This window comes from Dendrobates tinctorius, unplaced genomic scaffold, assembly GCF_039654945.1.
Source record: "Dendrobates tinctorius isolate UK_male_01 unplaced genomic scaffold, ASM3965494v1 ptg000019l, whole genome shotgun sequence".
Taxonomy (NCBI): domain Eukaryota; kingdom Metazoa; phylum Chordata; class Amphibia; order Anura; family Dendrobatidae; genus Dendrobates; species Dendrobates tinctorius.
In genome coordinates this window covers 1,002,415-1,024,400 of record NW_027361687.1, presented here as the reverse complement: position 1 = coordinate 1,024,400, position 21,986 = coordinate 1,002,415, and the positions used below count along the sequence as shown (strand labels likewise).

The 21,986-nt window shown below is 42.7% G+C and overlaps 1 protein-coding gene across 1 annotated transcript; it reads left to right on the top strand.

The window, feature by feature from the left end:
• Nucleotides 1-2,103: 2,103 nt before the first annotated feature.
• Nucleotides 2,104-17,585, top strand: DLL4 (delta like canonical Notch ligand 4). Its single transcript, XM_073566674.1, has 11 exons — nucleotides 2,104-2,399; nucleotides 2,493-2,741; nucleotides 3,915-3,957; nucleotides 5,439-5,705; nucleotides 8,398-8,458; nucleotides 8,544-8,674; nucleotides 8,798-8,967; nucleotides 10,571-10,790; nucleotides 11,380-12,079; nucleotides 13,447-13,555; nucleotides 15,363-17,585. Exons 1-11 carry the CDS (start codon nucleotides 2,337-2,339, stop codon nucleotides 15,366-15,368), a joined length of 2,019 nt encoding a protein of 672 aa, XP_073422775.1. The 5' UTR covers nucleotides 2,104-2,336; the 3' UTR covers nucleotides 15,369-17,585.
• Nucleotides 17,586-21,986: the final 4,401 nt, after the last annotated feature.

Genomic DNA, 21,986 nt, shown 5'->3' with positions numbered 1-21,986 from the left:
CTGCCACCGGCACTCGGATCGGAGCGTTCAGTAGCATAGAAACACATGTAGCTGAACGCTCCGATCCGAGTGCCGCCAGGTATTGACGTGCGAGACTTGTCCGAGTTTCTCGCATGTGAATATGAGCCCTTATGCATAGAAATCATACTTATCAGCATTGCTCGTCAGCCTGTGTGAACAGCAGGTAAGCAAGAGCCGACAACCTAAATCTAGTCAATCTGCGCTTGAGGTGTATAAAGTTTGTGAGAATGACTGCCACTCACCATCACCAACATTATCTCCAGGGTGGGCGGGATATCACATGGTTCTCACTTATAAATGTGTGATCAGTACCAATATGGGATGTGTCCTTCACATGAAGTAATGGGGGTATCTCTGGGGAACATGAGGTAAATGTCAGGACTTATGAGGAGATGAGTCCTTCACATGAAGTAACGGGGGTCTCACTGAGAACCTGAGTTAAATGTCAGGATATATGAGGAGATGATTCCTTCACATGAAGTAATGGGGGTATCTCTGGGGAACATGAGGTAAATGTCAGGATATATGAAGGGATGAGTCCTTCACATGAAGAAACGGGGGTCTCTCTGGGGAACCTGAGGTAAATATCAGGATATATGAGGAGATGAGTCCTTCACATGAAGTAATGGGTGTCTCACTGGGGACCTGAGGTAAATGTCAGGATATATGAGATGATTCCTTCACATGAAGTAATGGGGGCATCTCTGGGGAACATGAGGTAAATGTCAGGATATATGAAGGGATGAGTCCTTCACATGAAGAAACGGGGGTCTCTCTGGGGAACCTGAGGTAAATATCAGGATATATGAGGAGATAGAGTCCTTCACATGAAGTAATGGGTGTCTCACTGGGGACCTGAGGTAAATGTCAGGATATATGAGATGATTCCTTCACATGAAGTAATGGGGGTATCTCTGGGGAACATGAGGTAAATGTCAGGATATATGAAGGGATGAGTCCTTCACATGAAGAAACGGGGGTCTCTCTGGGGAACCTGAGGTAAATGTCAGGATATATGAGGAGATGAGTCCTTCACATGAAGTAATGGGGGTCTCACTGGGGACCTGAGGTAAATGTCAGGATATATGAGGAGATGAGTCCTTCACTTGAAGTAATGGGGGTCTCACTGGGGAACCTGAGGTAAATGTCAGGATATATGAGATAGAGTCCTTCACATGAAGTAATGGGGGTCTCACTGGGGACCTGAGGTAAATGTCAGGATATATGAGGAGATAGAGTCCTTCACATGAAGTAACAGGGGTCTCACTGGGGACCTGAGGTAAATGTCAGGATATATGAGGAGATAGAGTCCTTCACATGAAGTAACAGGGGTCTCACTGGGGACCTGAGGTAAATGTCAGGACATATGAGATGAATCCTTCACATGAAGTAATGGGGGTCTCTTTGGAGAACCTTTGGTGTCAGGACATATGAGATGAGTCCTTCACATGAATTAATGGGGGTCTCGCTGGGAGAAAATACAGATGAAGGGATGTGTCCTGCACATGAGCTAATGGGGGTCTCACTGGGGAGAAAAGAGGTGGTTCAGTGGTTAGCACTGTTTTTTATTTGCAACGCTGGGGTCCGACCGTCCTTGGTTCACATCCCACCAAGTACAACATCTGCAAGGAGCTTGTATGTTCTCCCCATGTTTGCCTGGGTTTCCTCCAGGTTCTCCAGTTTCCTCCCACACGCAGAAGACATACTGATAGGGAATGTAGATAGTGAATCCCATCGGGGACAGCGATGATAATGTCTGTAAAGTGCTGTAAATAAATGAAGAGATGTGTCATATACATTAAGAAACTGGGGTCTCTCTGGGGAACCCGGGGTAAATAAGAAGACACATGAGATGAGTGATGCACAGGCAGTAATGGGGTCTCTCTGGGTACCCCATGTCTCAGGATAGATGAAGGGCTGTGTCCTGTATTGGGGTCTCTCTGGGGACCCCAATGACTCCTGACAGATGAGAGGCTGTGAGCTGCGGTCAGTGCGGGCGCAGCCGTGTATCAGGGGGCGGGGCTCAGTGACAGATGGAGAGAGCCGCCGTATATAAGAGTCTCCGGGAGCGCGAAGCTGCTTCAGTTCCCCAGCCAATATATTGACGGCAGGTTGCGCGGTTCGGGACAGGGGCTAGCGCGGCACACAGCATCACGCGGACTGGATTTATTGGCGGGAGTTGCTGGACACTGACTGGATAGCACCTGTTGCATGACTTTTGTGTGGACCTGCTATTCTGTGTGGAGTCCCGGCATTTCCAGGGTTGCTGTATAAGGAGCTGTACCTGTCCGCCGCTTACATATCCCGGGAGGGTGATGAAGAAGATGGAGCACAGCCTTGTTTTGGGCTTGACACTACTGTCGCTCGGTTTGCAGCAGGTAATTGAGAGCCGATCTCTGTAGCGTCTTCCTAGGTGGCAGCGTATGTCGCAGCCAATCTGATCGCTCGGCTCTTGTGTGTTTCTCTCCAAGGTCGGCGGCTCCGGAGTCTTTCAGCTGCGACTGGACGCATTTGTCAATAGCAACGGGACGTTGGCGGATGGGGGGTCGTGTGTGCCGGACTGCCGGACCTTCTACAAGATCTGCCTGAAGCATTACCAGACTGTGGTGTCCCCGGGGCCCTGCACGTTCGGCAGCGTCGTCACCCCGGTGCTGGAGACCGGCGCCTTCATAGATGGGCTGCCCACTCACGTCAGCCTGCAGTTCAACTTTACCTGGCCGGTAAGGAGTCAGACCCCCCCCCCCCCCCCCCACCATTCACCTGTGTGAGGGGGCAGTGACACCCCCCCCCCTCATAGTCCTTTGTGAGGAGGTAGTGACCCTCCCCCCAATGTGAGGTGGCAGTGACACCCCCCATTCACCTATGTGAGGAGGCAGTGACCCCCTACCTCACATCCACCTGTGTGAGGCGGCAGAGATCCCTTTCAGTGTGAGGAGGCAGAGTCCCACCACCATATACAAGTGTGAGGATGCAGGGACCCCCATACATATGTGTAAGGGGGCAGTGACCCCCCCCCCCCCCTGTACACCTATATGAGGGGGCAGGTAACCCCACATACACCTGTGAGGGGGCAGGTGAACCCCTTCCCACCCTCTTCTACATTCACCTGTGAGGAGGCAGAGACCCCTGTGTAAGGACCTATCTCTTGGTGGACACAGGAGTCCCCTGTTAAGGGGGGGTGAGTTGGTGTGTACCCCTGTGCGGAACCATAGTGTGTGGTAGAAGTTCCTTGCTGCTGTGGCAGTGGGGCCCCTTACACCTTGGGCCCCTGTGTGCCCCTGTATCTATATACTCCGGCTGGTAAGAGGACTGCTCTTTGCCCAGAAGTGGCCCTATAATACCTGTCTCGCCCTGCCGTCTCCTCCTCAGCCTCCAGTGTAAACACAGCGGGTCGTATTTGTGGGTAAATAGCTCTTATTTCCATAACACCGGCCTGATCTGCAGCACTTTACAGTCAGGGAAAGTGTCGTCTCCTCCTTATACAAATGTGTAACGCGGGCTCTAGAGCCTCCGATCGCTGACCGTATAGGAGCAGCGACCCTCAGAGCTTACACTCTACCCGCAGCTCCTGTGTGTCATGTTATTGTGTCTCCCTCCTCCCCGTACACAGTAACCTGTACCACAGTCCGCTCCGGGTCTCTGCTGGTAGTAGACAATATCCCTCCACCCCCGCCATCTTCACTGAAAACAAACCAGAGGGCTTGCTTTAATTGAGATGTAAGCGGTAATTCTATCTGCAATTAGATTAATTAAACTGTACAGGCGGCTGTTAATTAACAGAAGCCTTCTGAATATTCCTGCTCACATGATTACTACTTTTATATTTCAGCTTATTTTTCCTATATTGGGTTTAATAATTAGTGTTTTTTGTTTGTTTTTTTTTTTCTCTTTAGAAAACCTTCTCTCTGATTGTTGAAGCGTTTCATAAACCTACAGGTAAAGAACATGATGGAGCACTAGAGGGCGCTGGTGTCACAGCACTTCCATAGGGTTAGGTGCTGCTATACTTTCCTATTTATAAGGAACCTCAGTAGTTAACCTTGCCCTTAACTTAAATTCCCATTTCTACTTTCAAAACAAGCTGCTGTTGGAGAGATGGATTTTTTTTTTTTTTTTTTCATGGCCTTACGTACCTAATCTCCAAAACAATTGCACTTCCTCCAGTTTATTTTTGGCGTGGGAAAGAAGTCCGCTCTTTGGTGAGAAAACCAGAAGTCTGCCAAATTGTCCTGACTGCCTTTTCCTGTATTTTACACCTTTTTTAAATTCCGCCCTTTGGAAAAGAAATAATGGCTTTTGGATGTTTTGCTGACATAGAGGAAGAGAATATTTCAACAAAACAATTCTCACATTGAAACCTTTCTTGAGGAAACAGACTTGGGCTCTCGCTCACCTTGGAGAACATTAGTCTTTTACATTAAGAATTTTTTTTTTTATTTCCCAAAAATGCAAGACCATATGTATCAAAATATTTCTACAAATTTAATGTTCCTCGGATTTTGTAAACGTTCATTAATCAATTGTTCACATAAAATAAGGAAGCTTTTGTAATGTATTCTATCAGAGAAAGACACGTCTCTCTTTCTGGGCTGGTCATTCATTCTAAACTCACAGCTAGTCTGCCTTCAGTGACTACAGATTTTTTTTTTTTTGTTTTACCAATTATTGAGATAAAAGCACCAACCCGTCATCTCTTAAAATTTTATGGAAGAAGGTGCTGGAGGCAGATGATGCCCATAAAGTTCTATGAAAGAGGGGAAGGAGAAGCTAGGGGCAGACATTGTGCTGCAAGTTCTTCCTGAACATCAGTTAGTCCTCAATAGGAGATGACTGTGCTCATAATGTTCTATGGAGAACGGTCCTCTCCTAGTGAGGAAAGTTATGGACATTCCAGGAGAACTTGCTGTACAATGTCTGTACCTGCCTCTAGCTCCTCATTCTCCCTCCCCTCGCCATACAACTTTGAGCACCAGCTGCCCTATCCTATGGAGAGCTGTAACCGATGTTTCATGTGAACTTGCAGCAAATGCTCTTGTCTGCTTCTAGTTCCTTCCCCTCCATAGACTCTCATAGGCACCAGCTGTCATCTATCAGTGATATAAAAGCAGATTTTTTTTTTTTTTTTCCCACTGAATTGAGTGATCAGTCTTGGAGGAGGAAGAATTGATCTCTCTAAGAGACATTACAATTTTTTTCGTGTGCTATTTATGAGATGGAGTAATCGTAATTTTTAACAATGGGTAGATTTTTCTCCTTTATTTTAAGCTCAATATACTGGAACTTGCAATAGAAGTTGTGTTGCGAAATGAGTGACTGTAAAAAATCCAATGAAAAGTGAGGCCGTCAGACTTCCTATGTGCTGTGCGTTCTTCTCTGAAATACATCTGCTAAGATGCCTGGTTCTGTTTTTTCCACAGGGCCTAATCAAAGGGAAGTTTTGGTCAGCGATTTTGTAATCCAGAAAACCCTTAATGTTGGCGAAGCTTGGTCCAGTGATCTGAAGATGGGGAAACGAAATACCCAGCTGAAATATTCCTACAGGGTCGTCTGCAGCGAACACTACTACGGGGAAAGCTGCTCTCGGCTCTGCAAGCCTCGCGATGATCGCTTTGGACACTACGTCTGTGAATCTGATGGCAACATTTCATGTCTGAAAGGATGGAAAGGAGAATACTGCTCCAAACGTAAGGCTTGGAAACATGTCTACCACTAACACCACACCAGCGTGTAGTAATCGCCCAGTAGAGCAGCGCTGGTGGGACACTGGGATTGTGATGCTGGATGTTACTCACCTCCAGTAATTGCTTATAAATTCACCCTTTAATTGCTGAATAATATATTGGTGGTTGACTGTAGCTCAGAGAAACCTTATGCTCTGCCGATTCTTGCTCCAAAGTCCAATTTGCCACAGACAATTTAGCATCCTTTATGCCCTCGAACACCTGCCAACTCTGGAAGCTTGTCATTAGTCCCATGATAAATCTCCAATCTGTAGCTCATTCAGCTGTTCATTACCCGAAAAAGAGAAAATAAATGAAAGAGGCTAGAAATCAGGATGGTTTGTGTAATGACACATTATGCCCCGAGTTCTCCTATTCAGACAATGAGTCCTCATTAACCTAATGAACCACTCACTTCTACAGTTTAATATCCATGATCTTATGTTCTCGTATGATATGGAAACCGTGAGAATTGGCAGAGGACACAGTGGCCCAAAATCTTAATGGTACAGAGTTTAGTCTTAAAGGTTTAAGGTGTATTAGCCAGCATCACTTAACATGCTCATTCCTATGAATTGTTTCCTCTGGATGTTTTGTTTTTTTGTTTTCATAGTATTTGATTTTTTTCTTTGTACTTTTTTTTTTTTTTTTTTTTTTTTTTTTTTTTTATGCACATTCATACAAAAAATATATATTTATATACCTAGATCATGCAGTGTTGACTTGCAACCAACATCTGCCTGTGCCATTTGATGCCAATTTTGAAAACATTTCAAACCACCATGCAGATGTAAAATTAATCGAAAAAATATTTCATTAATAAATCTGCAGCATTTTTACAAAGGAATTCTATAGCATATTTTTTCCATACAGATGTGACTTCAAGGGTTGACTTGTGTTTGGCCTTTGCCTCCAGAACAACAGCCGAGAAGGAGAATAGGCCCTGGCGAGCAACAAACATGTTTTTTATCAAAACATAGGAGTGGGGTGTAGTGACTGCTGGATTGCTTCCTTCATGTCGTACGCCAGGCGCTTACTACTGTATACCTTCAAACAGTTTGCACTTTGTGGGTCTGGTCATACAGGGTTAATGCAATCCATTGTAAGGGGCAGCAGTTTTTCTCCTTGATGGCTGCTGGCAATGAAGTTATAGTTGTTGTACTAGGACCTATATTTAAATGGCATTATACAGTTTTAATAACCCCATAGTGACCCGATTCATGGCCACAATTTTTTTTTTTTTTTTTTCTTTTGTAAATTGTTTTTAAAGTTTAGGCTACAACAGAAGGGAAACTTTAGGTTTTTTTCTTCCATGTTCTCCAGCGTTGTACATATAGCATGCCAAGACTTCCTTGGAGTTCTGATGTTTTACCCGTAATCGCAGGGAACAAACAGGAAATGGACAAAGGACATTTAATGTACTCCACATATCACTCTCGAAAAGGTGGCTTTAGAGCTGTCTGCAGAAGACAGTGCCCCCCCTTTGAAAAAATTGACCACCCTGACCAGTGTGCTCTCCAACAATGGCCCCATGCAAACATGACATCTGAGTGGTGGTTTTTGTTATTTCGTTCATTAGTCTGCAAAAAAATATCACCCAAATTCTGCTACACATTTTGCAATCACTTGTCCACATTTGGGAATTTTTTTTAAGAATGCAATTTCCTATTCCAGATGTTTGTGAAAGCACTGGGGCACAGGGAATGTGAACGATTTGCCATACAACCTCCAATTGTTCCCTTCTCCATGGATGTGTGTGGGCAATGCGCTGTTTGCGACGACGCACTTGTGGAGCTCAGGGGTCAAGTGGAATGTTGCCCGGCCGGTGACTTGTGCTGCGCGGCACGCGTTGTTGTTGTCCTTGACATTAGAGAACAGCTGTAGTGAGGAGGGAGAGAAGCGGCCACAACAGCTGTTATCTCCCTGAGACTGTGGATGAGAGCGGATGGGCTGTTGTTCAGAGTCACCCAGGCATTAAAGAGGCCATTGGAAGCAGCGAAATCCATGTCACACACAGGGGCTTAACAAGGGCGGCAAAGGGACGGTCTGTTCTTCTGGTTGACTGCTTGGTGCTCAGGTGTACAGTGATGGGACTGATGTGGGGACATCCTAGGTGCATGTAATGGCGCAGCTGATCAGACACATTGTACTTCTGTATAGGAAACTAGAAAATCCAACTTTTTCCCCATAAGTTTCCAGTTTTACTCCAGATCTGCTCTATATAATTCTTGTCTTGTGAAATTGATTGTCATTGGTCAGATAATCCCTCTCGCTTGATTATGCAGCCCTTACTTTTGGATGCAAATAAAAAAAAAAATCTAACATCTTCCATTCTTCATAAAACTAGTCCACCATGGGCTAGGTCAACATGTTGAACAATTAGCCCCAGCTAGGTAATATAAAGGTAAAAACAAAGTGTAGACTGGTTGGCTGCAAAATCATGTGACATGCAACAGGGTTGGATACGTTGTGGGTCATTTTAATTCAGTGCATAGCGCCTAACCTTATACACTGTCTGCTACCTACCCCAGCACCCCCTATAGCTCCCCTCCTGGTACAATAAACGAGATCTGCCTTCTTCACAATGTAATGTGAGGAGCTGAGAAATTCTTTGATGAATGATATTAACCACGGCCAATATTGTATGTTTCCACAGCAATTTGTCTGGATGGGTGCAGTGAGCAAAATGGCTTCTGTAACAGCCCTGGGGAGTGCTCGTGAGTATAAATATCATATTTTTAGAGAATTGTCTTATTTCTTGTGCATTTATTATATCCTTATTGTCTAAAATTGCCATTTCAGTTGTCGCCCTGGCTGGCAGGGTCGTTACTGCAACGAGTGCATTCCTCATAATGGATGTAGGCATGGGACATGCCAAATTCCCTGGCAGTGCACCTGCGATGAAGGCTGGGGAGGCCTTTTCTGTGATCAAGGTGAGCATGCTTGACTGGTCTCTAAATTCTGGCATTTGTGCAGTTTTATCGGCATTTGCCTTTTTCTAGTAAGATTTTATAATCTGATGTGAATGTTCATGTGGTGGTTTACATTCTGTGCAGATCTGAACTATTGCACTCACCATAAACCCTGCAAAAATGGAGCTACTTGTATGAACACTGGTCAGGGTAGTTACACGTGTTCTTGCCGACCTGGATACACTGGCGTGAATTGTGACGAAAAGATCAATGAGTGTGACAGCAATCCTTGCCGAAACGGTGGTAGCTGTACGGTAAGTGAATAATCTAAATTGGAGTTCTTGGATGTATATACAGAAAGATATGCCAATAGTGCAACCTGTGCAGCTGTACACTGGCTCAAAAAAAAAAATAAAGTGGGTCCACATCTATTCACCTCTCATTCAATTCTGCATTATAAGCTATTGGATTGCAAAAGGCCCATATACCAATTCTGCACAGAGGATTTCGTCAGCCTACATACATCAGTGTCAAACCATATGGTTACAGTCGGCACTCTTAAGGGTGGTGGTGACTGTGTCAAGGGATGGGGTCCCACATTTAAATGTATAAGAACACCATCACTCATGTAAGTTGCAACGAACTCTTGACTTAATTCCGCTGAAATTTCAATACATCAATTCATATAATGTAAAAAATAAAAAAAAATTATGGCTTCATGGCAAAAATCATGTGCATTAATGTATTGAATTGTAACTTGCGTGAATGCCGGTCTTCTTCATATACATTTATCTAATATTACAAATGGCCAAAAGAGAAGCCTCTTATTTCCTTACAACACTTTTATAGGTCACACTGGCTGTCTTCTGGACGTTTGACACCCTAACCAGTTTTGGGAATGTGACTTTCAGCTTGTTTGTTGGAGGCTGGACAAAAATATCATATCTCCTCCGTAAGCTGTACCTTAGGCCTGATTCTGGCAGCAGTGATTATTTCTTCTACAGACTCCTAGATTTGTATTGGCACGTTTGATTTATGACTCATCAATTTGGACATGTTTTTGCGCTTTGGTGCAGGCACAGTCTCCAAATACAGACATGTGCACGTGGACTAGGAGTCTGACAATAGCCTATAATGTGCACATTCTGACTGTGGAAAACTGAACTCTGTGAGCCCCAAGACCTCAGTCAGATCTGTTAGTCACGTGTCCTGTACATGATCTGTAGTTTTCATGTATAGAGCTTGTGCCCATTATACCGTATGGCACTGTCCACATAGACAAAATTATCACTTTCAAGCCTCTGAATCAGTCTGTTTATTTTTAATAAACATTGCAAAGTAGGTTTCCTAGTTATTTTTTTAACAGTGAACAGTCTACTTTAATTTTTTTTTTCTGAAAGTTACTGAACGCCTAAACCTACACACTACTCCTGCAAAATATTCTCCATTTACTACCAAACAATACACTATATGATCTGTATTTTTCTTAGATTCCAGTCATGCCTTTTACAATAGACCAATGTTTTTTCTGATCTGTGCCTTTTACATACTTGTGAAATGCGAGCATACAGGTGGCTAGGAGCGATTTCTGTTGGCTTCTGCCTCATTCATGTACTGGGGTGTCCTGCCTGAGTGTTTAGATCTCTCCGTTCTTGTCCTTGCACTCTCCCTCGCCTCTTTATTTGGTGTTGTAGCGTCAGCTCGTCAAACTAGAAATTCTTTTGCTTGTGTTTGCACTATCAACATCTTCCTGTGTAATGTACGGGTAAATCAAGTTTGGCATGGCTTTTATTGTTTATACACCGAAGTCGTGGCCTCACTCCTGTACTCTGATTCATAGCAAACTTTGCCCTGCGCTGACTCCTTATTAGACCTGCGTCTTCACATCCTTGTAAAATCTGTTTCTGTTGTTTCTAGGATGGGGAAAGTGGCTATGTCTGCGAATGTCCTCAAGGCTATTATGGCAGCCACTGTGAACACAGTGTATTAAACTGTGCTGATTCCCCATGCTTTAATGGTGGCACATGTAGAGAACGAGAAATGGGTGCCAGTTATGCTTGTCAGTGCCCACTGGGGTATACAGGTTCCAACTGTGAAAAGAAAGTGGACCGATGTATCAACAACCCTTGTCTAAACGGTATGTATTCATGGTTGCTGTACTGCCAGTGACCAACCCATAGTGTTTAGTCTGTATGGAGTCTCCATCACAGATCATACAAAAACATTGTCTGTAAGATCCTGGACACCATGATGGACCCCACTATAGTCAGTAGGGTCCGATATGCACTTCTGTCTGGCATTTTGGCAGCTTGTGCTGCTCCCATAGAGAAAGCTGAGATCTTAGCCGCTCTCCGCTGTATCCATGGTCTGTGCCTGGACAGACTTTTCCCACCTCGGCCATGAGAGGTTGCAAATAGTACCATATTTAGTTATTACATGGATTTTGTTGTCCTTTATTCATATTTCTAACTTTATACTTTACTTGCTAAGTAATTTATGATAATATTATTCCACAAAATTCTCAAACTTCTTGTGCTATTTTGGAGTTAAGGAAGCTACAAGTTCAGCAACTCGACAGAATGCAAATGATGCTTCAGAGTTTGTCACATACATGAGGCCTATAACACTACCATCCTTGTATTTTATGTTCTAGTGAGTTGTATAGCCGGAATCCTGCCACCATATTTCTTGGCACACCAGTAACCCTGTGTTAATGTTTCTTACAGGGGGGCAGTGCTACATCCTCCACTACAATCAGTTGTGTCGCTGTCGCATGGGGTATACAGGCCCGACGTGTGCAGTCAACCTGAACGTCTGTGCAAAGAATCCCTGCACTAATGGAGGGACCTGCTATGACAATAATGGTGACTTTGGCTGTATGTGTCCTCCAGGATTTACCGGGAAGTCATGCAATCTGAAAATCAACGACGAATGCACGGTCAATCCGTGCAGGAATGGAGGAACGTGCCATTTTGTGCCTTATGAAAAAAGCACTGTTTGTCTTTGTCCTCATGGTCTGATGGGAAGCCGCTGTGAGTTCCCAGTGGATCGGGACTTTCCTTGGTTGGCAGTCTTCATGGGTGCTGGCATGGTGGTACTCATGGTTTTAATATGTATGATCTATATTATAGTAAGACATTTCCGGCAGAAGCCGACGCAGGACACTAAAGCCATGAATAATTTATCAGACTTTCAGAAAGACAACTTAATCCCAGCTTCACAGCTGAAAAATATCAATAAAAAGAAAGACTTGGAAGTGGACTGTGGGCTGGAGAAATCCAATTACAAGCTCAAAAATTACCCATTAGACTGCAATCTAGCAAATGGACTTATCGGAGGGGTCATGAATGGCATGGGAAAAGCGGACAAGTTCCATAATAGTGAAAAATGCTTAGAAGAAGAAAAGTTCCCTCTCCATCTACACAGGTGAGATTGAAAACCTACAATGGGGCTGCATTGTCACACTATGGCCAGTAAAGATCGCTATGTGTCGCTGTTACAGGCAAAGTCTTCATGAATCCATAGCCTATTCCCCCTCCATTGTTACTCCTGTCATTAAAATGCAAGGACCCAAGAAGTGTTGATCTGCCCTTACAACATAATGTGCGTTTGCACTGCTGTAAAGTATTGTTTCAATCGGGCGGTTGCCAGTCTTTCATTTCTGCAGTAATGGAATGCCATAGTTAGAACACGTTTGGATAATGTTCACACTTACTGACAACCCTACTAACTTCACACTGACCACCCTACTAACTTCACACTGACCGTCCACGCAGAAGTGGAGGAACGTGTCACCGTGCCCTAATTGTCTGTTCTTGTGGCAAGTCAATTTGAGTTTCCAGTCAATTGACTAGGAGTGCAGTATTCTTGGGCACTGGCACAGCGGGACTCCTGGTTTTACGATGTATGGTCTTTATTAATGTAAGGCATTTCCATCAGGAGCTGATGGAGAATATGAACACTATTAGATCTGTTATACAAAAGACAAATTGGTTTCCTATATTAAATTTGCAGTGGAAAAACCGGTTCCACAATAGTGAATACCTTAGAAGTGGCCCAATTATAGAATAATTTCCATAATTTTGTCATTCTTATTAATTAGGCTGATCAATCATTTAAAAAAAGCCATAGAAGTTGAGACTTGTCGTTCTCCATGGCTGAGCGTAGCAGGGGTCTACACTGAGTCCATGGCAGTGGATGTGTGCCGGATAAATGCTGCCCCTAAACTTCCCCATGTAGTTTCACATTGAATTTGTTTCATAGAGGACTTGTTACTAGTTCAAGAGGCCAGTTTTTGCCATTTTTATTTTTCCCATATTTTTTTTTTTTTTTTCTTGAATTCGCCATAATATTAGAAAAAAGGGCACTTTTTGTTTAGTGCTATGGTTTTGGGGGGTTGTCTTTAGGCTGCTCTACATAATTACCTATGAGCAATGCTACCTTGGTAAAGACAGTAAAATTTAGCACTAAAATATAAAAGTACTTATTTCTGGATCCATCGGACTTTACAAAAAAAAAAAATTGCCGTACTCTGCAGAGCAACAGAAATAAACCTAGAGCCAAACTTGGCTACGTTTCTCTGGTAAGCCAAACAGGCTTTAGTGAAGACACATCACTTTAGGGAACTATCAGGCTTCTTGGCTATTAAAGCAACATCATAATGCATAGAGAAGAAAAGATGGCTGCACATGTTCCTGGCAGCTCGTGATTTCTGGAAGTCTTGCTCTGATGAATCCACTTTTTCTTCAGCACTTATATTTCTGACTTTTTTTTTTTTTTTTTTTTTTTTACAGTGAAAAGCCCCAATGTAGAATATCCACTATATGTTCCCCAAGAGATTCAATGTACCAGTCCATTTATGTGATGGCAGAGGAAAGAAATGAATGTGTGATAGCTACAGAGGTAAGAACATCACTGCTATGGTATGATGACCAGAGGCGATGCTTTTCCTGTTATAAATGATTAGATGGTAATAGCCTCTCGGTTGACATCTTAATAGCTGTAACAGATTTCTTGGTGCAAATTTACCTTTTATATTAGAGATAAGTAATCTGCATTAAAGGGGTTGTCTGGTGAAAACAAGTTCTAGCTGTTATCTGGTAGATTGGCACTCGCCCCGATCAATAAAATGGGGCACTTGTATGGAATGGAATGGAGTGGTTGAGCTTGCGCACTATCAACGATCTATTCATTCCCTGTTGGGCTAAGCTCTAATTTTTTTAGCTGCCCCGCATAGCATTAATGGAGCGGTATTCAGGCGTCCAGCCTGATACATTTTGAACTGTTAGGCTATGTGCCCACGTTGCAGAAATGCTGCGGAATTGTTCACAGCATTTCCGCAACTCCCCGCAGTGGGTAAAATGCATGTGGAATTCGCATGCGTTTTCCCGCAAAACACAAGCGTTTTTAGCTTGCAGAATACTAGCGCTTTTCCAAGCATCACTTGGAAAAGTGTTTGACAGGTTGGTCACACTTGTTAAGCCTAGTGCTTGACAAGTGTGACCAACTTTTTACTATTGATGCTGCCTATACAGTGTCAATAGTAAAAGACAGAATGTTAAAAATAAAAAAAAATAAAAAATATCGGGATGTACTTACCCTCTGTCGGCCCGCGGAGTCCTTACAGTCCTCATTGGCGCTGGTGGCAACTTCCATTCCCAGGGATGAACTGCGTGAATGACCTCCGACGTAGCAGTCTCGCGAGATGCTACGTCATCTGAGGTCATTGTCGCAAGGCATCCCTGGGAACGGAAGATGCTGGCAGCGTGGCTAAGAGGCGGGACAACTCTGAGGGCTGTCAGAGGGTAAGTATATCCCTATTTCTTTTTTTTATTCTAATTTTTACAGGAATATGGTATCTAGGGCATGGAGGAGAGTCTCCTCTGCTCCAGACCCTGGGTACCATCCACACATGAAGCGCTCACTTTGCGCACATTGCTATGCCCACCATGCATAAAGTGAGCGTTTCAATGCAATCCTATGGCGGCGGAATCGCCGCGATTCTGCAGAATCAATGAACATGCTGCGAATTTTACCGCTATGTGATTCTGCAGTGGTAAAATCCGCAGCATGGGCACAGCAACTGTGGAATCCTATAGGATTGCATGGGAATGCGTTTTTAAGGGTTTCCGCAGCGGCAAAAATGCATTGGAAACACTTAAGCGCAATGTTGGCACACAGCCTTAGAAGTGCACTGTTGAGAATAAATTCTCCAACCTACTACTTTGTGCGTGTCTCAGCAGGAGCAGAGATCCTGTTTCCATTGATGTATACCAGACTGGGTTGTGTTGCTGTTTCAATTTAATCAGCATTCTATCAGCTGGAGATTATCCCTACAGGACCAGTTATCTCATGCCATGTAGTCCTGCTGCTCCGTATAACCATGCCCTCACCACTGGCAGAAAGCTATCAATCGGTGGTGTGGGTGGAGTTGCACACAGCTCAACATTCTGAGTACTGCAAAACTTGCAGCAGAGAAAACCATGATTTTATCAAAATAACAGTATGCAGACCCGCAAGTGACACCTCACTGGAATCTGTGTCTCAGCCCCTACATCATGCTCCTCTCAGGTTATACAGCTAAAACATGGTGATAGATGTGTTATTACTGTTTGACCATTTAAACTTAGTGTTTGTAAGTGGCGCTTTTTTTTTATATACCGTTAGCTGTATTGCGCTCACTGTGTGTCCATTGGTTTCCCTCCTGCAGGTGTAACTCCAAACCTCCACGTGTAACTAATGTTTTCTCTTCGCCACAAGTGGAAGGCATGCCATGCACCTACGTTTACAACCCATGACTGGAGGGGATTTACGAGCACAAAGACGAAACTTGCTGCTTTTGGAGGATCAAATAATCTGAAATGAAGGGTTAGATTGTGGCTTTGCTAGAGATGCAATAGACTTTCGATCACTAGCGCTAATGTTTAGACGTTCGATCGGCTGAATGTATCAAAACTGGAAGAAAGAGTGAAGCACAAAGAAAACGTTAGACGTTTTCATTACAAGATAGTTTCTTAAAGTGTCCTTTCGATGCCTCACATTCTCCGTGACAATGTGAGACTGACAGTGATGGCTATCATTTCATGCCTTAGAATGGTGGATGGGATTTGTTTTCTACACAGAATGAACTTCTTTCTATCAAGGTCCTGGTGTTTTTAAGTTTTTGTTTTGTTTTTTTTTGTTTTTTTTTAAAGTGTCCCGAGATTTCTACGTTGGCTAATCACTGCTTTTTTTTTTGTTATACCTGAACAGTATTAGGCCATTTGTTTTTTAACTGTTCATGCTCCACGTCATGCAACAGAAGTGTCGGGAGACTCGGGAAAGATGGGCTGAAAATGAATGTGGACTTTGCTATCAAATCCCTTCCTAGTAAATGCAGCACACTCAAACTTTTTACTAGTTTAAAACCAGCATCTCGTCCAAGCATTACACTGCAGACGGCAGGTTAACGCAGCGGGCCATTCTCGTAATAATTCATCTTGCACTACTGAGATTTGTGAGTTAGATTATTTTTTTTTTTTTTTTTTCTTTCCCATGTCAGAGGAGAATCTAATAATTTTGGTATCTTGGTAGTTTTACAGTCTTATTAATTTATACAAAAGCATCGAATGTTCATATTTACAGATGTAAGTGTAAGGTTGTTCCGTTTTAAGTGCATTCTTTTATATTGAGATATAGTATATTGTGCCTTTCATTGGCATAATGGAAAATTCACATAATTTAAAGGGGTTGTCCACCATTGAACTTCCCCTTTTTTCAATGTCCCTAATGTGCCTAGTAAAAATTTAATTAAAAGAGCCAAAAACATGCATATCTACATGATCGGCGCCATCTCCTGGCATATGAGCAGTTTGCACTTCCATCTGATGGAACTGTAAGAGCTGCAAACCATCAGAAGCAGCGCCCAAATAATATGAGCAATGTCCTGAGAAGCCAGGGAATACATATTTTTAAATACTGCAAAAAAAAGCATTGTGTGAACATATAATTTTTTAATTGTTTTTTCTTGTGCACATTAGAAACATTGAAGTCAATAACACCTTTTAATTCTAGCTGTATTTCTCAATTATGGGGTTATTGTTAAACTACGAGTACAAAGTCAATGGCTGCTCTAAATATAAAGGTGTTTTTATTTTTCACTTGGATATATATTTTCAGTTATCAGAACTTAAATTATTTTTGTGTCGATAAGAGCGTCAGGTCTGTGTGCATATATGTGTTAGATGCATAATTCATTTTCATTAACTTCTTCACCCATAAATTGGCGTTTGTTATGTATATCGCATATTGACATTGGTCAATTGTGAACCACAAATGTCAAAAACTACTGAACTGTGACCGTGAAATTTCCTATCTTCATCTTGCACCTATTATAAACTGCATATTACATGGCCCAGGCTTCAAGAATGCTTTAGACAAGAGACTGTCATTTAATAAGGGCATATTCTGTTATGATCTACCATGCAACTTAAAGGGTTATTTCCAGAATCGTACTTTAATTCCTAAAGCACACTAAATGTGTACTTTAATGTACAGAAAAGGCCTAACACAATGTTTCTCTTGTACCTTGTGAGGTTTCTTTTGTTCATCTCTATCTGCCACTTGGTGCAGCATCACATAAATGAATAGGCAGTGGTATTCTCTGCTAACACTACATTACTTGGCAGCGAATATTGTAGAATTCACCTTATTCTTCCATGCATTCTCTGCTCTTGTGCAAAATTCTGCCTGATTTTGTCTTCTACATCAGTATATTCAGTGAGTACGGAAAGTATTCAGACCCTTTTTCAATGTTTCACTGCAACCATTTGGTAAATTCAAAAAAGTTCATTGTTTTTCTCATTAATGTACACTCTGCACCCCATCTTGACGGGAAAAAAAGCAAATGTAGAAATTTTTGCAAATCTATTAAAAAATAAAAAATAAAAAAAAACCTGAAATATCAGGCATGATCCATCACAGTGGAAGCTCTGCTCTAGACACAGCAGAGCTATGCTGGAAAGAAGCGAATTGAAACTACACTGCTCATGATTGACCAGGACATGTTTAACTCTTTACAGGGGTATTCTCAAGTTAAGAAATTGCTTTAGTTAGCATGAAAATTGGCAAGTTTTCAAGCTACTTCCTTTTTCTGTCTATCTCTTTCATTCTCATGCAGTGATAGCTTTTATCTTGCATAGTGAACAGCTTGATAGCACTGAGATCTATCACCAGAGCTGGGGGCAGAATATGTGTCCGTTGCTGATGTAGTAACTTGTGAGAAGTCACCTCTAGCCCATTGAGTTCTATACATCGTTAGCTGTCCTCTCCTTTCCTCTCTGCTTCAGTGTGTGTGCACACGCTGCGGATTTTGCTGCGGTTCCGGCGGCTGCGGACCCGCAGCAGTTTTTGCTGCGGTGTACAGTACCATGATTCCCTATGGGAATCAAAAGCTGCAATGCAGACGGTGCGGAATTTTCCGCGAGGATTATCTGCGGTTTTCAATCCGCAGAAAGGATTGACATGTCAATTCTTTTCTGCGGATTCTGCTGCGGTTTGCCATCTCCTTCATTGAGGAGATGGAAAACCGCAGAGCAATCCGCAGGTAAAACCGCAGGTACTTTGACCTGTGGTTTCACCTGCGGATTTTACAAAATCCGCGCAGATGAATCCGCAGCGTGTGCACACAGCCTAAGATGTTTCCAATTCTTCATAATCAGTCTCTGGGCCCCCACAATCTGCTGTTTCCAGAGTAGTTCTAATAATTGTGGTTCTCACTTGCCAAAGTTGGGTATGCTTGTTCAAAGGTCCCATTATCACTATATTTGCATATAGGGATAAGTGTAGACTTCAGAACAAGCACTGGCAAACGTTTTTAATGTCCCAGTAGCATAAACTCTGCAGTAGGAAACGGAACAGATGTGTCCTCTCCAGGAACCAAGGAGACTGCAGAGGTAAGTGCTGCTGAACATATAACTTGAAATTGCTAGTTTTGAGCGAACGTGCTCGGTTAAGATGTTGCGCTCGTGTGTTAATAGAGTATCTTCAGCGTGCTTGAATACTATAGTAAAGTCCCCATGGCTGCATGTCTCTCGGCTGTTCAACAGTAGCAACACATGCAGGGATTGCCTAATAAACAGCCAATCCCTGCATGTGTTGTGGCTGTTGAACAGTGGCAAGACATGCAGCCGCAGGGACTCGACCATGGTATTCAAGCACGCCGAAGATACTCTATTAGCACATGAGCTCATCACTAGAACTGTCTTTCAAGTAGTATTTTCTAACAGAGTTCAGAGGATAAGTCAAGCTTGGTGGGTCATCCTTTAGGGATGTAATGTATGCAACACAGGGCTGACTTAAAAATGGATTATATTGGCACAAATTCATGAGACCAAACTGACTTTTGGAAATAACCCTTTAATTCCTGTTTTGCCAGACAAAAAATGTGGCATGTTTTCTTGTCCTGTACTTTCAAGACTCATTAGAAAAAGATGTCCCCTGATGTCTGGTGTAATTGTGGTGTTTTTTTTTTTTTTTTCTTAATCTATCATTTCAATAATTTAACATTGAATCAAAAGCACTGAACTTTTTTTTTTATTTTTTTTATTTTGTATATAATGTATATTTATAATCGAAACAAATTTTAAATATGTTCTGTCTTGTTTTAACAAGTTTGAGTTTTTTTTTTGTTTTTTTTTTCCAAAACAAATGAAAAACCTATTCCAACTACTTTGACTACTGTCGTGTTTGGATTTTTTGCTTTATTAAAAGGCTCTTGTGTGGCGTGTCATACTGTTATGTCCGTTTCCTAGTGCTGTAGATCAACTCCTGTGCATTGGAAGAAAGTGGTCATTCAGTTTTTGGAAGATAGGGGTAGAATCCTTGTCATCCATTTCACTGGACTATCTACACCTCTGTCCATATGCAGCACAGCTTAATATTGAAGTTCCTCACATAAACTAATGCAGAGAGACCAGCATAAGGGACCTGATGGGTTTGCTTTAGGTGCGGTTGATGCAGACCTATTTCATTCACATTCTGTATACTGGACTGACCACGGCTCTCCTAATCTGATGATATAGCCACGGACACAGATGTTTAAGTTTGGGGCCGGAGACTTGGAACAAGTCTGGTTATCTTGCATCGTATATAGATCATGAAATGCGCCTGTCTGAACCCAGCCTTAAGTGGATTATCAACTTGGGACATTCCATGAAGTGTGACTACTTTAGGGTATGTGCACACATTGCGGATTGGGCTCAGATATTTCCTGAGCAAGCCTTGGCAGAATCCGCAGGACAAAAGCGGCACTGTTTTTGTGCGGATTGTCATGCGGTTTTCCATAATGAAATGGGTGTAGAAACACAGCAGAATCCGCACAAAGAATTGACATGCTGCGGAAAAATGAACCGCTGTGGATTCCGTGTGGAATTTTCTGCAGCACGTGCACAGCAATTTTAGTTTTCCATTGGTTAACATTGTATGGTCAAATGCTTGTGGATCTGCAGCGATTTTGTGCGGAAAATTTGCTGCAGATTCCCAAAAAAACGCAATGTGTGCACATACCCTTACTGTGCAACCCTAGCCCTTACTGCTCTCGTTCTGAAAAGTAAACTGCTCTACACATTAGTGTTATGCATTGTGCTATTAATGTATTTCAAAATAAGACTAAAATACACTTGTTGCCTATATGCTTGATGAAATTAGAATGTTTGGGGTTGTGGCGCTAAGGGGGAGATTTTTGGGGGGTTGAATAACAGTGCTTGGTTTCCTGTTGCTTTTCCTGTAGCTTTGTCGAAAGAAAGCAAATAGGAAGCAAAAAATGCATTCCCACTAATTCTTCTGTAGAAGCTTACAGGAAAGAATGGTGTATCCATTTGCTACAAATGAGTTTGCATCCTGAATCATGTTTTGCAGTCTTCCGATTTGAATCTTTAAGAACACTGCTGGACGTGAAGTCTAGACACGCTGCAACTGACAACGTGAACTAAAGTTGTTTTCAGTACATTTGTTATGCCTTTACCCCCCACCCCCCCCACCCTTAAATCTCTGAATAAGGCTGGTTTCACACTTGCGTTTTTTTGCGCTGTATTTTAGCGCTAAAAAACGCATGCGCTTTTTCTCCCTATATTTTGCATGGGATGCGCTTATGTGCGCATACACATGCGTTTGTATGCGTTTTTCCGCGCATGCGTTTTTTTTGTGGTGTGCGCTTGGGCGCACAAAATGCATCCTGTTGCATTTTTTGGGCCTCCGACTTGCCTCAAAAAAACGCATGCGCGCAATGCATTTTTTTTACAGCAAGACGCCCATTATAAGTCTATGGGTGCGCATATGTGCGCATTGGCATGCTCATGTATGCGTTTTTTTGCGCATGTGTTTTTTTGCTGACCATTGGTTATACAATGGAAATTAGGGGTTTGGGTTAGAGTTAGGGTTAGTTAAGGGGGTTTAGAGTTAGGGTTAGGGTTTGGGTTAGTATGGTTTGGTTAAGGGTTAGGGTTTAGGGTTAGTTAGGGTTTGGGTTAGGGCTAGTAGGGTTTGGTTAAGGGTTAGGGTATGGTTTGGTTAAGGGTTAGGGTTAGTAAAGTCATCGTTTAGGTTAGTGTGAGGGGCCAACTAATGTTGGAAAAAACGCAAATGCGGTAAAAACGCACTAAAAATGCATAAAAACGATGCGTTTTTTTTCATGCATGCGCATAAAAATGCTTGAAAAAACCACAGCATTTGTATGCGTTTTTTCAATGCGTTTTTTTGCGGGAAAAGCGCGCTGCAAAAAAATGCAAGTGTGAAAGTAGCCTAAGGGCAGTTTCACACATCCAGATAATTCTGGTACCGGAGTGATCCGTGTCCGTGTGCATACGTATGCCATCTGTGTGACATCTGTGTGTGCTGTCCGTGTTTTTGAAAAATTATTTTCAATGTTAACCCTTTGACTTTTAAAAACGCACATGGACAGCATCCGTGTGCGGTATGTGTTTACACGGACCCATTGACTTGTATGGGTCTGTGTGATCCGTGCTGTTGCACAAAAATGGACATGTCAGCATGTTTTGCACACGGACACACAGTCCGTGAAAACACGCTGACATCTGCATAGACACATTCATTCAAATGTGTCTACGTGTGTCAGTGTCTCCGGTACGTGAGAAAACTGTCACTACACGTACCGGAGACACTGAAGTGTGAAACTGCCCAAAGACAGTTTCTTATGCTTGACATTCTTAGGTATAAGTACAAACTGTGATGTCTACACTGCCTTCAGGTCTCCTTACCAGCTGGCATGAGTGTCTTCAATTTGGGTTAAGACATCAGTCTGTAATCATTCCTTAGGATGTCCCACGTGATCTACTTA

Coding starts and splice junctions, on each gene's coding strand:
- DLL4 (XM_073566674.1), top strand. CDS start 2,337: ATGAAGAAGATGGAGCACAGCCTTGTTTTGGGCTTGACACTACTGTCG. Junction 3,958..5,438: donor AGCGTTTCATAAACCTACAG/GTAAAGAACATG, acceptor TTTTTTCCACAG/GGCCTAATCAAAGGGAAGTT. Junction 8,459..8,543: donor AACAGCCCTGGGGAGTGCTC/GTGAGTATAAAT, acceptor TTGCCATTTCAG/TTGTCGCCCTGGCTGGCAGG.